The sequence below is a fragment of the Eublepharis macularius genome, chromosome 7 (genome assembly GCF_028583425.1).
Source record: "Eublepharis macularius isolate TG4126 chromosome 7, MPM_Emac_v1.0, whole genome shotgun sequence".
NCBI classification, from domain to species: Eukaryota; Metazoa; Chordata; class Lepidosauria; order Squamata; family Eublepharidae; genus Eublepharis; species Eublepharis macularius.
The window spans coordinates 28,901,025-28,916,797 of NC_072796.1; the positions used below are offsets into that span (position 1 = coordinate 28,901,025).

Sequence of the window (15,773 nt, forward strand, 5' to 3'; positions counted from 1 at the left end):
TTAGAATAAAAACTAAAGAACGGGTTAGAAAGAACATTTTTATAAAACGATGTATAGATGGTATATGTCACCAGAGAAATTAGCAAAAATGCAGAAGAATGCTTCAAACAGATGCTGTAAATGTGAACAACAGGAGACTTTCTATCATCTGTGCTGAACATGTAGCAAAGCAAAAAAAAAATGGGAAACAAATACACTCAATTATTCGGAAGATTTTAAAGACTAATGTCCAAATGAAGCTGGAGGCTTGGGGGGGGGCGTTAATGGATAAACAGCTGGAAGCTACACATGGCATACTATTTTTGTATATGATAACAGCAGCGAGACTATTATATGCTCAAAAATGAAAAAAAAAAATGTTATCTACAGAGAAAAATTGGCTAGTAAAATTGAGGAACTATGCCAAGATGGCCAAATTGACATCTTTAATCGGGTAAAAGACGATAGATAAGTATTTGAGCATTTGGAAGACCCTTATAGACTTTTTGCAAGAAACAGAAAGAAATGAACTAATGATCTGTGCTCATGAAGATTAGGGAGATAGTAGGAATGTATGGATGGAATGGAAAAGTAGTTACTTATGATAACTTTAGAGTTAGTATATAATATGTAAATTGTTAAACCTTTTCAAATAGAAAATTGGTATGTATTCCTATCTAGCTATCTAGCTATCATTTTTGCCCATATGCTTCATATTTAATTTTAAAACTTTAATAAAATTCTACTTTAAAAAAAAAAGAAATGAGCTTTTCACTTACACCCCACAACTATCTTCTGTTCTTTCCCAAATCACACCCTCAGAGGTTATCGTACACACACACCCCGGAATAGAAATGTGCAGGCCTGCAGTGAGAAAGGGGAATTGGTGCAAATTGCTCCTCTTTCTGTCAGAAATGTCTCTATCCACTGGAAATCTTAGGGTTGGATCTAGCCAAGTTTTTCACCCATCATGCCCAATTCCCCTTCCTCCCACAGCTTTTACCTCATATTACCTTCATACTTTCAGGTCCCATGATCCTCAGTGTACTATTTTTGGGTGGTCAAAGGAGAATCCCTCATTCCTTTTTCAATTACTGATGCATTTGCCAGAACTGTTTCTTATTTATGATCCATCCCTTGTGTAAACATGTATCTTTTTCCCATTACAATGACAGGGATCAGTCCATGAGTTTCTTGTATATGCAAAGGAGCTCTGCTGGAGACAACCTTAATTGTACTGATTTTTAGTTTTAATCAGCGCTTTTTTCCCGCTGAAATGCCAAGGAACAGCGTTCAGGAACCTCTTGAAAGTAATCACATGTCCGGTGGCTCTTCCCCTTTCCTCCCTGATCAGCCCAAATGTTGCTGCTGGCTGCTTTGTTCCACCAACAGGAGGGGGATTCCTCTCCCATCAGCTGAAAAAAAGCTGTTTTAAAATGCTGGCAGCTTTTTCTGTGGCGGGGAGAGGGAGGAGGGGTCCCCTCCTCCTCCTTTCCTCAGCTGAAAAAAGTAGTGGGGCATTTGAAAGCAGCAATACTTTTCTTGCAAGAAAAGTGTTGCTGCTTTCAAAGCTGGCAGGTTTTTTTCCCACTGACAGGAGGGGGATTCCCCTCCCATCAGCTGAAAAGAGGCTGGCTTTTGAAAGCAACACTTTTGTTGCCATGAGCAAATGGCCAGAAAAGTGCTGCTTTGAGCTTTGTTGTGCTCTGTAAAGATTCCCGAATCATTAAGGAGTATACCAAAGCATTTAAATACCCAAATCCTAAAGCAGCTTGCCACTTGCTGCTTGAAAGTTCCACCACTTCTTTTCCCAGAAAAAGCCCTGGTTTTAATATATAATATTTATTGTTGTTTTAATTGTTTTTAATGTTGAAAACCACTTTGGGCCTCATTGAAGGAGAGACAGTATAAAAATCTAATAAATAAAATAAAACCTATATTTAAAGAATTCCTCATGCATGTAGATGACTTCCCATTAAGTCCAATGTCTGTCACAGTTGTTTTGCACACATATTTCTCACTATGCACCAAGGTGCCCCATGCCCTGCACTGAGTGGAGAATTCCATGCTTCTCATAGTCTATATGTGAGTGCTTTCAAATTGCGGTTTCCAGGGCTTTCCATAGATAGAAATACTGGAAATTATCATTCAATTGGACCTAATTAAGGGGTGTGCAGGTGTGTGAAATGTGTCTTCCTTGTGATTCAGTTTTAATTTATGATAGGTTAAGCCAAAGAAACCTGTCTTGGTTCTTTGATGTTTCATGTGTAATACATACACTAATAATCTATGACGAGCTGTTCTATCTGGCTCCTTCATCATACAGTTCTCCTTGATGTTTATGCTTCATGAGCATTGAAGCCAGTTTGCCTTCCTCAAGTCAAACCCCAGGTTTGCTCCTGAGTTCACTTACCAAAGAGCTACAGCCAGTCCTGGCTCCCTCTCATGTAATGATGCTTATATTTGCAAACACGTTTGTTGCCTTTAAGCATAAACCTCCTTGGTGCACGCTTTTAAAAGGTGATATAGAAAGGCACAGTGGGCAATCTCATGTAGTCTGCCACATTTCCTCACAGTCTTGGTGTTCTGTTTTTTTACATGGATGACCATGTAAGGGTTGGGGCAGACCTTCTGTGTAACAGAGTTGGGTAACAGAGGCTTTGATGCAGAAAGGTCTACAGGAATAGCAGGATTAGGTTGGAGAGCTACTGAACCAGTGAACACTAGACCTGAACTTGAAAGCATATATAAGCATCCAGAGCTGGATCCTAGATTCTGCAAAGATCTAGAGAGGTATGATCTTTTCCTGCATAAGAATGGAGTTTTGGATGCCTTGAGCACCCAGGTGTGCGCTCCTTCCCTTGTCCAGGCTTTAGCTCTGGCTCTCTGCCATCTTCGTTCCTGGGATCTTGGGGAAAAGACTGTGGGGTATCTCTCAGGGTTGATGAGGGCTACCTGGTTTGTTTGTTCAACCAGCTGATGAAGGAGAGCCTGTGATGATAAAGAAGGCAGAGGGTCTTTCTCTAGAGGTTCTGGGAATTTTGGATATCATAGAAACCATGGAGCCTACTCAGCCCATTTCCTTTGGGGAGTCCTGATTCAGAGTTGAAGCTGGGCCAGGGCAGGCCCTGTCACATGAATAGTATTAGCTGAATCTCTAATGATAGAGCCAGTTTGATGAGTGGTTAAGAGCGGCAGGACTGTAATCTGGAGAACAGGATTTGAATCCCTAATCTTCCACTTGAAGCCAGCTGGGTGACCTTGAGTTTGTCACAGCACTCTGAGCTCTCTCGGCCTCATCAACCTCCAAGGGTGATTGTCACGAGGATAATAATAATAATACACTTTGTAAATCACTCAGAGTGGGTGTTGTCATTGTCATCGTCATCATCATCATTATATCTCATTACTAGTATTCCAAAACCTATGTCAAAAGGCTTTTAGGGATGCCGATGGAACTGGAAATTATTATTAATGCAAAATCCCACTCATTGGTAGCTCATGGCAGGGGCCATGTTAATCACTTCAATCCAAGAATTCCTTGGTATATGTGAGGGAGCTTTGCTGAAGAGAATGTATACTTAAAGGAAGACTCACATTTGTAGGGGACAACCTGCAAATAACGGTAAAGAAGATGCCTTCAGAGCAATCCTAAGCAAAGTTACTTCAGTCTAAGTCCGTTGATTTCAGAAGACTTAGGGCCAAACTACAAGTGACAAATGAAACTTGAATGGCAAGTGTATTCCTCCCTGTTCACTTGCCCTCCACTTGCTCTCCACTCGATCCACTTGCCGTTCCAGTGTCATTCATCACTTGTAGCTTGGCCCTGAGACTACAGTAACTGTTTAGGATTGCACTGTTTCTTTCCTAACTTGGGCTGTTACTTTCATGAGCGTGCTCAGCATTCCCTCCGTTTTATATTTTTATAGCCTTAGTAGTTTTGTTTGCTATTGATTATCGATTGGGTGCTTTGGTCTCTGTCAGAGTTAGATTTATTGAAGTATTTTTATTGTTTTAACTTTTCTTTTTATTCATTCTACCTTTAATTGTTAATTGCCTTCAGCAGTTCTTCTGAGAGGTAGCATAAAAATGCTGTACATGTAGTCTCTCACTCCCTTTCTTTTTTTCTGTACCGTTCATTAAAATAAATGTAGTTGTTGACATGGTTTGAACTTTTTCTAAGCTATGTTTCGTACAAGACCTGGAGTGACATCTTCATATGCTGTACACTCATCAAATTATATTTAAAAACCCCATCTATTTCTTTGGACTTCTGAGACACCAGCATAGTGCTTGGTTGGAAGACTGGGTTTGGATGGTAATCAAATCCTTGCATAGTGCCCCTAATACTAGCGCATCTTGTGGGGCTTTTGTGTGGATAGATGATATTAATGAAAAGCCCTTGGTACACTTAGAAATAACATCAAGAAGACAAAAAATATTGACTACTGAGGAATTACACAATTTTAAAGTTGTCAATGAAGAATCAAAATTGTTAAACATTTTCTATTCTTTGGTTCAATCATCAACCACAATCGAGACTGCAACCAAGAAATCAAAAAAAGATGGGACTTGAAAAGGCATGAAGGAACTTGGAAAAAAAACCCTTGAATTAAACAAGTGTTGCTGGTGAGCTAGATTAAGATCATTCAGACTGTAGTGTTCTCCATCATGCACAGGTGTGACACTTGGACAGTGAAGAAAACTGAGAGGAAAAAAACCTGATTCATTTGAAATGTGGTGTTGGAGGAGAGTTTTACAGATACCATGGATGGCCAAAAAACTAATAAGTGAGCTCTGGATCAAAGCAAACCTCAATTCTCCCTCGAAGCTAAAACTGAGGCTATCATATTTTGGTCACATCATGAGAAGACAAGAAGACTTACTGGGAAAGACAATAATGCTAGGAAAAGTCAAAAGCAGTAGGAAAAGAGGAAGACCCAATATGAGATGGATTGAGTCAATAGGAAGTTGTAGCCTTCAGTTTGCAAAGCTGCCAATGATAGGATGCATTGGAAGTCATTAATTCAGTGTCACGATAAGTTGTAAGCTACTTGATGGCACACAACACACACACACACATACTTAGAAGAATGAAAGAAATAATGAAGATTATCAAGGAAATATTAATTTGGTGAATGAATGAGAGCTACGTGCCACACATATAGGATATATTATTGCTTGTTAATGGGGAAGACTGACATGAGTGGCTCCTCTCCATGTGCTTGGTTCATTTAAATGTTATCTCAACTGTGTAGGAGCCATCTGCTGATGAGTGGCTCCCACATGGCTGGGAGGAACGTGTAAAGGGCACCATCATCTCCCTTTAGTCTGTGCCTAAAGGCTTCTGTTGAGATGAGCCAGCATTTTAATTTTCCCAAAGATGTGATAAAAATCCTTTGATTAATTCATGTACATTTAATTTCTCTTGCACTTGCTAATTCGGCCATGCTATCATAGCTTCCTTCTCTGGGAAAATTGGAGCTTTTAAGGATATTTTTCTGCTTGGTGCTTTTATCGCATGGATCCATCACAAATGCTAATTATAATCAGCAAAAAAAATTTCTGCATTCCTTTGTAAACTGTCAAAGGCCTCCAAGAGCAGCAAGGCATCATTTTTGTGGCTTACTTCTGTGTACAAAAACATCATTAGTAGCTGTATAGACTGGTTCCAATACTAATCAGGCTGCACTGATGAAGATGGGATAGAGGATTCTTTTAACTGATAAAGTCTTCAAGATTGAACAGCGTTGGAAGCTGCGTCAAAGAAGATTGCTTGCTGAGGTTGTGGAATACAAATGCAGTGTAATGCAGCATTAACAAAGAATGCCACTTTTTCATACAAAATATTTGAAAAGGTCCTTGGGCTCAGTATTCATTAGGGTGGTGATCAGCATCTCACACCCTTCAGGATCCAGATATATCTTAATTTTACCCCCTTTGCAGCAGCTTTGAATCCTGTCATATTTGCATGCCTTTACCAAAGCTGGCATATATAATAGTTAAAAGTGTGAACTGTCATTTAGGAAGCCTCCCGTGTGAATTTTGCCTGGATCATGATCTTGCGGGATAATTACTGAGCTTTGAATCACTCTCTAAGATAAAAGTTTAATATAGATCTAGCTTACCAGGATTTGTAATGATTATGGAGACACAGCGATAATGTTTACTTGTGTATTTACTTCATTTATACCTTGCCTTTCTCCTCAGTGGGGACCCAAAGCAACATGATTTTTTTCCTCTCCTGCATTTTATCTTCCCCCAAACCCTGTGAAGTAGGTTAGGCTGAACGTGCGTGACTGGCCCAAGGTCACCTAGCAAGCTTTCATGGCCAGATCCCAGTCCAATGCTCTAACACTCTAATTTAATATCAGTATTGAATATATACAACTGTCTTATACTCAGAGCTAAGCTACGAGAGACGAATTACACGAGGATGCACATGTGAAGGGAATCACAATGTTAGCCGGGAAGCTGAGTTTTAAAAGAGATTGGAAGGCTCTGTCAATTCCCCCTCTCTATAGAGCCAGCAAAGATCACTCCTCAGAGGGCTTGCTAATTTCCTCTTTGCCTCCTGAAGGCTCTGTCAGTTTCCCCTCCCCTTCTAGGAGGCGGAGAGGAAATAAACAAACTACAGGTTTAAATCAGTAACCAGCAAGATAAAAAGAGAAATGTCAGCATACCAGCAGAAAAGCCCACCATACCATCTACCCAGATCTCAGACTGACATGTCAGAGAGTGTTTTAATGTCTTCTTACAGAATCAAAGGGGACTTTTCCTACTTCTTCTGACAGCCCATTCCAAAGAATGGGAATGACAACTGAGAAAGTGCATAACGAGGCCACAAATCATCATCAAAAACCAAGAGTTGCAGGAAAACTTCACCTTTCCAAAAATATATTTTAAAAAACCTCTGAAACCTATTTCTGAGTTTACAGAGATATTATTCGGAGTTGGAGAGAAATGTGATTGTATATCCTTTGGAGTCAGGACTGGATCTCTAACATAGCTTTTCCTCCTGATGAGGCAACTTGCTCCTAGAATAAGGTTTTAACATTGAATACTGACTAGCTGTGGCTTCTTGGTTATTATGCATTTCTTATATTTTTTGTAATGTTTTAATCCTGTATACTATTGTGATATTTTATTCCTGTATAATGTTATCTATGTCATCTTTGTTATGACCATGTCATATATATAATATTTACTATTCCTTCTTTTGGAATATACATAGGATTTTTTGGGTATCAACTCCATAAACTTGGAAATAGGTTTCAAAAGTTTATATATATATATATATATATATATATATATATATATATATATATATATCACGTTTCATTCATTTTTATATAGGTAGTGTTTTCCTGCGGCCTTTGGTTTTTGACCATAAATAAATGTGCCACGTTTTAAGCAAGCTGAGGGCAGTGAGAAAGAAAACTAGCATACAAATTCATACCAGGAGAGATGGTCCTTCAGATAGGTGGATCTCAGGTTATAAAGGTCTTTAAAGGTAAGAATTAGCATCCTAAATAGAACCCAGGAAAAAAATGGTAGCAAATGAATTTGTTATAAGATAGGAGTTATATGACTAAAAGAGCTCCAGTCAAAAGACATAGATCCAGAGGAGTTAGCCATGTTAGTCTGTAGTAGCAAAATAGAAAAGAGTCCAGTAGCACGTTTAAGACTAACCAACTTTACTGTAGCATAAGCTTTTGAGACTCACAGTTCTCTTTGTGAGATGCATCTGACAAAGAGAGCTGTGATTCTTGAAAGCTTATGCTACAGTAAAGTTGGTTAGTCTTAAAGGTGCTACTGGACTCTTTTCTATTTTAGTCAAAAGACAGCTGGCCATATTTTGTGCTAATTGAAGTTTTCGGGTTGTTTTTAAGGGTAGCCTTGTGAGGAATGTGTTACAGTAAATCCATTCTTGAGGTACGAGTAGTGTAGATCACTGAGGCCAGGTCAGCTGAGTGGAGAAAAGGGGGAGGGGAGGATATCCTTCACACAAAATAAAATTGGAAAAAAAAATACCATGCTAAGTGTATTTACCTGCTTCTGTAATAGCATAGTTGAATCCAGAAGCACCCCTAAACTTTTTATGTGATTGGCAGTCAGAGTGATTCTTCCTATAACATGCAGCCTTACCAAACTTGCATAATCTCTGTCTGAGAACCATCATGGTATAGTGAGTAGAATGTTGGTCTAGGATCTGAGACACCTACATGCACATTAAATAAATTGTCTGGATTTTTTACTTTGTTCTTCCTCAAGCTGGTGACTACAATATCCAGAGAGTAGCCTTGTCCAGCTGCAACAGGAGAGTGTCCACTGGAGTTACTAGTGCTTTCAATAGTCACTAGAGATGGGCACAAACCAGAAAAAAAAATTGAACCATGTATTTGGTGGTTCATCATATTTCACAAACCATGAACTTTCACAAACCTGCCCCTGGTTCACGAACCAGTTCGTTTGATTTGTGAAGACAGCACATCCAGGTCAGAAAACCGTCACTGCCGGGCCAGCAGAAGGTCACTTCCGGGTCAGCAGAAGGTCTGCAGGAAGTCCATACCCTGTTACCTAGGAAACTGACTGATTGGCACCAGGTTGTCTGCAGTGGCGAACCAAATGAACCAACCTAAAGTTCATGGTGGTTCATTAGAAATGGGACCTGACAAACCGCTGGTCGCAAACCACGAACCAGCCTGGTTAGTCATGAATTTTGGTTTGTATTTTGGTTCGTGCCCATCTCTAGTCACTCAGTGTGCAGAGTCTAGCAAAAGTATAGGTAATTTGGAGGAATAATTACATGTGATCTTTTCCTCTTTTTCTTGTTGCTCTTGGAAGGATAAAAGCCTTTCCTTTATGGGAATATGGTCAGTTGCGATCTGCTGCCACCCCTGAGAGAGTAAGGAGAGCTGGCAACCTTAGCTGCATTTCTCAAATATCCTGCTTCAGTTGAGAAATGCAGCTATGATTGTCAGCTTTCCTTACTCTCCCAGGAGGAGGGGGGGGACACTTGGTACTCAACTTTTTTTTTCTTGTCCATATGCTTTGGGCACACAGGCTCCAAGGCCTGTATGATGACTTCACTTCTAGGAAGTGACATCATCATGCAAACCCAGGAGCATGTGTGTGCTTCTTACTGGGCTGATTTGGGCCCCCAGTGACCTGGTGCAAAGCATGGGAGCGTTCCTGGGGTGGCATGATGTCACTCCCAGGAGTGACATTGTGTCACCCCAGGAGCATGCCCTGGAAGCCTGTTACTCTGCCTTTTCCCCCTACTAAGCAGGTGAGTAGTCACAGAGTGTGGAGGGTGGGAGTTGGGGGGGGTTCCCACTGGGGGGGCAGCAATCCTAAATGCAGCCTTAAATTTGACTCAGAATTCAACTTATGACTATGTGGTTATTTTTTAAAAATAAAAAAAATAAAAATCATAAACAGTTTCTGTTTAAAGTCTTGAAGAAAAGAAAGGGGCAGAGATTTCAAGGCCTGTGGTACCATACCCGGCACCATGTGCCTTATTTGGGTCCTTTATTTTTGTTCCCATGCTTCTATTTTTCCCCCTGCTAAATGCTGGCTGGTTCATTCTTCCTTTCATTTTGGCATTTCACTGCTGTTGAGTATTTCGGTACAGGGATTGTGTATGAGGAGAGGCAGATCTCTGTGATGTTCCTCAGCCGAGGACACCAATCAAGTGGGAAAGGGCCATATGATTAAGCCTTCCCACCTACTACCAGTGCATAAGTGCTTACCACTGTGGTGTGGGATTTCAGCCCATAAAAGTAACCCCATGCTGCTGTGAATTGTGAATAAGTGTGAATTGGAGCCTAAACCTCAAATCAGTGAGATCAAACATACAAGCTCGTTTGAAAGCCAACACATTTTCAGGAAGCATAGTTCATTAAATGGTGTGAAAACATGAATGAAAGGCAGCAATAAATGTGCCTGAGACACAAATGACACATCATGGCAGTGGACCTGTGTTTTAAATGAAACTCTTCTTCCATTCACTGGCAGAGCAGGGGGTTTGCTGACAGAGGAACGCATTTTCCCCACCCCCTTCCTTTTTAATCTTCAAATTTCTTTCTGTGCTGCTTTTCACTTTTCTTTAATTCAGATTTGGCTTGTGGGATTTCTACAATTAATTAGGGATTGTATGCCTGCAGGATTTGCCAGTTTTCATATTCTACCATTTATTAGCATCTTCCCCCCACCATGCATGTTGTCTGTGCATATGTTCACATCATTAACAATAATTAATTAAGGGATCTGAAAACTGTGGCAAATTGCATATACCACAGTGCTTGGCACAAAATTTGAGATCTTTTTTTAAAAAAAAAACACCAGAAAAGTGGAAGATCCCTAAAACGTTGGTTCCAGTCGAGAAGCCAATTGGGTAATTCAAAATCTGGAGAGAAATTGAGATGAAGAAAATTTAAGAGGCATACCTGTGCTGGGAGGAAAGCACCATGAGAATCAAAGTTTGGGGGTCAGTTCAGCAGCCCCAGGCAGCATGTTACTTTGAGCATCCCGCCCCCTATTTTACAAGATAATAGGATGGACCCATGTTAAAATAGCTATCATTGAAATCAATATTTGATTCTTATTTTGAGATGGTAAAGATTCCAGGAGCACCTTTAAGACTAATCACCTTTATTGTAGCATAAGCATTCAAGAACCACAGCTTTCTTCTTCAGATGCATCTGATGAAGAGAGCTGTGGTTCTCGAAAGCATATGCTACAATAAAGTTGATTAGTCTTAAAGGTGCTCCTGGACTCTACTATTTTGCAACTACAGACTGACATGGCTAACTCCTCTGGATCTATGATTTTGAGATATGGTTGTTAAGAAAATTCTATTAATTCCTCCTTACCTAGCTTCTCCCTGAAATCCAACAATCCCTTTTATTTCCTCTCTTTAAGAATTTGGGGTCAGTTTCTAATCAATTCCTCTTTGATCAAAGATAAATTTGAAGAGAGGATGGGCAGGAAGAAAGGTTCTGCAAAACTTCAGCATTTTACTCTGTAGATGCTTAGAGGCAGGCAATGTCTTTCCAAGACTTTCTACCTTCCTGCTAGGGCACCCTCCTGGGATGCATAACATAAAACAATTGCAAGGGCTGAAGTTAAAAACAGGGTACCTTAATTTCTCTTGAAGATAAATAAAAGAAATCCTGCTCTTAAAAGAGATAAAAGAAAATAAGAGGAATCAATAGCTATATCTATAAAAGTAAATTTTGTAAAAATAAATTCCCCATCCCATAACAACCCTGACTTGAAGTCAACTGTCTGATTATAACAAATATGCATCAAGATAACTGGGGGTTCAACTGGATATGTAACAGAATAACTATGTAGATTGCATAGATAAAATATTACTTGTACATGCTGCATTATACATCCTTGAGAGTGAGCTGCAGTTGTCATTTGCGGCAGAATGGAATACACAAATTGTTCAAGGCTCAGGAACAAGAGAAGTATGCAAGGGAAGGGGAAGATTTGATGACAGCTGTGCTTGTTGACAGCGTTTCTTTTCCCTTTCAAGGTGACTACACATAAAGTCTCACTGAGACAGACAAGTTGGTGAAAAACATCACCATTTGAAACAGACAGTCAAATTGTGCCGCTAAGGTATTTATGGGTATTGATTTGCTCTTATGGGCTTTCCATTCCCCTTTTAGTATGAGATTGGCAGCTCCAGAATAGATGTCATACTTTCCTGTTTATTACCTACCCCAAGATAGTGTTGGTGAGAAATTGAGGGCCAAATTAAATGTTACTTAAAAGCATGGCAGCTAGTGAACTTGGACTGATATCTGTCTGACTTGTATCTCCGTCTGCTGCTGATGGGGAAATGTGGAAGCATGCTGAGTTCAGACACTGTGCAAAATCAGGGTTTACTTAAACTAATTATGGTTAGTGAGATTGCCGGAACACAGGACACTCCACGAATTACGGCAGGAGATGGGCACAAATAGGAAAAAAAACCCGAACATGATGTTCGTTGTTCGTTTCCATTAATTAAACTATTAACTGTGTACTTTATTTACCACCACCCATTGGGCTGACCCATTTGGGTTTGCTTGTCAGTGCCTGTCTTGAATCAAAGCTTAACATAGCTTCTCCTTGCCTGCACCAAACATGTACTAAGTGATACGGCCTATTGATCATTTCTCCTTATAATAGTTAATGAAGGAGTTCAAGTGATAATGCCCAACACTGACACATTCCTTCTCAGGGTTGCCCTGCCATAACTGGCTCGTGTGTGTTCCTTCCCCATTGACAGGCAAATCAGGGTTCCTACCAATCTAAATTAATACAAAAAAACTATTGCTGGTATCCTAGCAGTAGGATTCTCCATTGCCCACCAGTGTTGCCCTGGAATCGGTGGGAGGTGGCAAACCACCTGGTCATCACCGCCATTGGCAAGCAACCTGGGCAAACACACAGTAGGCATGCTCCCAGTGAGGTGATATGACATCACTTCCGGAAGTGGCATGATTGCACTGGTGCCGGGCATGCTCCTGTTCAATTTTGGCTCCAAACGAGGAAAATTGGCCATGTGAAAAGCACAGGAGCATGCTCACTGTTGGCATTACTTCCCAGAGGTTGTCATTTGGTTAGCTCTGGGACCCCATGTGAGCAAAGCATGAATAAAAGTATCAAACTCTCAGTAAATGCCAGGTTCTATCCCTCCTTCTGCCAAGAGGGTATAGGGACCTGTCTACCTCAGTTAGGGTCTAGTCAGTGCCTCAGGATCAGGCCTATTTAGTTAACTTCAACCTCACTAAAATAATGTGAAGCAGGAGAAAAAAGATCGTTCTCCTGGCCAATTTCAGAAAAAAAACTTTTCCAGCCCTTTTCCAGCAACCAGCTAATCTCATCTTATTGAAGAAGAGAGGAGACAGTGGGAAACTCTGAGGCAAATGTGTAGTTTGAAAGGCAAGCTATCTTTAAATAGTCTCCCTTTCCCAACACCGCATTAGTTGCAAAGGCAGCCGCTAGTCTCCTCACTCCAGCATCTGTTGCTTTCCTTTCTGTCATAGGGATGAGAGGTAAAAGCACCACCCTCCCCAGCCTTCATTTCACCAGGAAACATCCTTCTCCTTGTTAACATTCTCATAAATCTGAATGGTTTTTTTCCTGCTATCTTGCCACAAAACTACTAATTACATTAGAGTTCTGTGATGGAACTCTCAGTATCTCTCTTTGCCAGAAAAACAACCACAGAAGAAGGGGCACGGGGACCATGACACTGGGGAAAGTTTGACTTCCCTCTCCTTGCGCTTTTTTTTTTTTGCCCCAAATTAAAATACCCTCTCCTGTTTTCAGTCCTGGTAGTGGAAAAATATGGAAACACTATAGGGGCCTTTCAAGAATGATCAAAGGTTGCTGTTTTGTCCCTTTTTGTATTTGTATTTTTTCTGCAACCAATATATATTCTTAATCAGGAAATTTGTATATTTTCTGGACCAGTGAGGGCTGGTGTAGCATAGTGGTTTGAGGGTCGGCCTACAGCTACAGATGACTGTGTTCAAATCCATAGAAGAATGGTAGGTGAGCTTGGGACCACTAGAACCTTTTTGCCTAACCTACCCACACAAGGTCGTTGCTGTTGTGAAGGTTGAGTGGAGGAGAGGATATGTGAAAAGTTGCTCTGGGTCCCTGAACAGGGAGAAAAGTGGGATATAAATGATAGATAAATAAATAATCTGATATCCAATATTCTTGCAAGGCTTAAAAAATAGTCCAGATTTCTGGATGTTCCTTTTCACCACAATTATACATATTTTTATACATACTGCCACTCAGCTCCCTTCAACTTTTCCACACATATCTGTGTACTATATATATGAAATAATCAAGCCCAGTGTAATAAGGTATGTACATTATTTTTTAAAAAAAGTTGTCCTTATTTGATTTACATATTTTGTAAACTACATTTACTAACAAATGTTCTCTGTGGGATGTGAAATGTTTTGTAATGATGATGAGCACTAGAGGTGGGCATGAACCAAAATACAACCCAAAATTCATCGCAAACTGGGCCAGTTCATTGTTCATGAACCGGTGGTTTGTCAGCGCCCATTTCTGATGAACTGCCACAAAATTTTAGGCTGGTTCATTTGGTTTGTTGTTTGGTTCATCACTGCAGACAGTCTGGCACCAATCAATCAGTTTCCTAGGCAATGGGGGGATGGTCTTTCTGCAGCCCCAGAAGTAACCTGCTACCCTGGAAGTGACTTTTTCATGAACCAAATGAATCGGTTTGTGAACCGGGGCAAAAGTTCGTAAAAGTTCATGGTTCATGGTTCATGAAACGCGACAAACCTCACAGTTCATTTTTTTCCTGGTTCATGCCCATCTCGAATGAGAATTTCTCTGATTATTGAAATATTTCCCGTGTGCACATGTATGTATGTATGTGCTTTGTCCTGCTCAACTAAATTGAAAAACCTTTTTGTGTTTATGCTTGCAAGTATGCACTGACTTTCTCTTCAAAGAGAAAAAAGAATCAGTGGCTATATTTAAAAAAGTAAATTTTGGGAAAAGAAATAGAAATCCCCTTCCCCATAACAATGCTAATAGATACGAACATCCTTTTTCTGTTTGCCAACTATTCCTCTAAGTTTCCTGGCAACGTTTTCAATCCATTGTAGAAGGGAAGATGGGAAGACCTCTGTTAACTGAATTGGTACATTAAAATGACTCAAGAATTAATGTTTCCTTGCAAATGCATAGTATGGGATCAGAAGACTATTTCTTCCTCTAAAATACAGGAGTAAGTCCATAAGTTGTGAGATCTATAAGTAGCTTATTTCTTTCCAAGAGAAAACTGTCTTCAGTCTGCCATGCTTCACTGCAGCAGAGAAACCAAAATCTATTATATATATACAAGAATCCTGTCATCTTGTCAAATGGTCTTATGATCACAACACTTACCTTGCCCACATATTGAGTATCTGGACCGGTGTACTCCTCCAGTAAAAAAAACTGATTCCACATCCAGCCTCGCTTGGTTCGATGCAATGCTTTCCCATGATCCTTAGGCACCCCCATTATCCGTTCTGCTTGAAAATACATGTTAGTCCTTTTTGGCGATGATAATGCGTGAACCTCATGAAGCATAGAGGTCCAGATTAGAAATGACAAGCAGTAGCAAGTTCTCATTGTTGGCAACTTCAGCAAAGCGTCTCTTAGGCTCAGTGTGTCTCTTGCCTTAGCCAGAAAAATCCTGCGCAAATAATGCTGTATTCCCCTTATAAAAGATCTGTGAAGAGGAGAAAAAGAAGTGTTGGTGAATTTTAAGCATCTTCTTTAAAAATCAGGGTTAGATCCTGTCTTGGGCTTTTGTGCTCGGAAGCATGACTTCCCTTCCTCCCTCCTACTTCAGCCCATAATGGGTTTCATACTTTTCTTCCTTCACGGTGATCTTTCTACAAGTTCCTATTATCCAAGTAATAATAACAATAACAACATAATAACATTGCAAGTCCGCCCTTCTGGACAATTTAACACCCACTCAGAGTGGTTTACAAAGTGTGTCATTATCATCCTCATGACAGTCACCCTGTGTGGTGGGTGGGGCTGAGAGAGCTCCAAGAAGCTGTGACTAACCCAAGGTCACCCAGCTGGTTTCAAGTGAAAGAGCGGGGAATCAAACCCGGTTCTCCAGATTATAGTCCTGCCGCTCTTAACCACTGCACCAAAGTGGTGTAGCTCATTGTATGAGTTTGATTTCACCAATTGTTCATTTAATTTGTGTAAATTTACTATCAAATAAAAACAAT

General features: G+C 40.3%; 1 protein-coding gene across 4 annotated transcripts in view; it reads right to left on the minus strand.

The window, feature by feature from the left end:
- Positions 1–15,153, minus strand: part of CDH9 (cadherin 9) — a 132,918-nt gene extending 117,765 nt beyond the window's left edge. For 3 of the 4 annotated variants that reach the window (XM_054984648.1, XM_054984647.1, XM_054984646.1), the window contains exon 1: positions 14,926–15,153. In XM_054984648.1, coding sequence (XP_054840623.1) covers positions 14,926–15,153 — 228 coding nt within the window. The remainder of the gene's footprint in view (positions 1–14,925) is intronic. The other variant, XM_054984649.1, reaches the window with a different exon arrangement.
- Between the last annotated feature and the right edge of the window lie 620 nt (positions 15,154–15,773).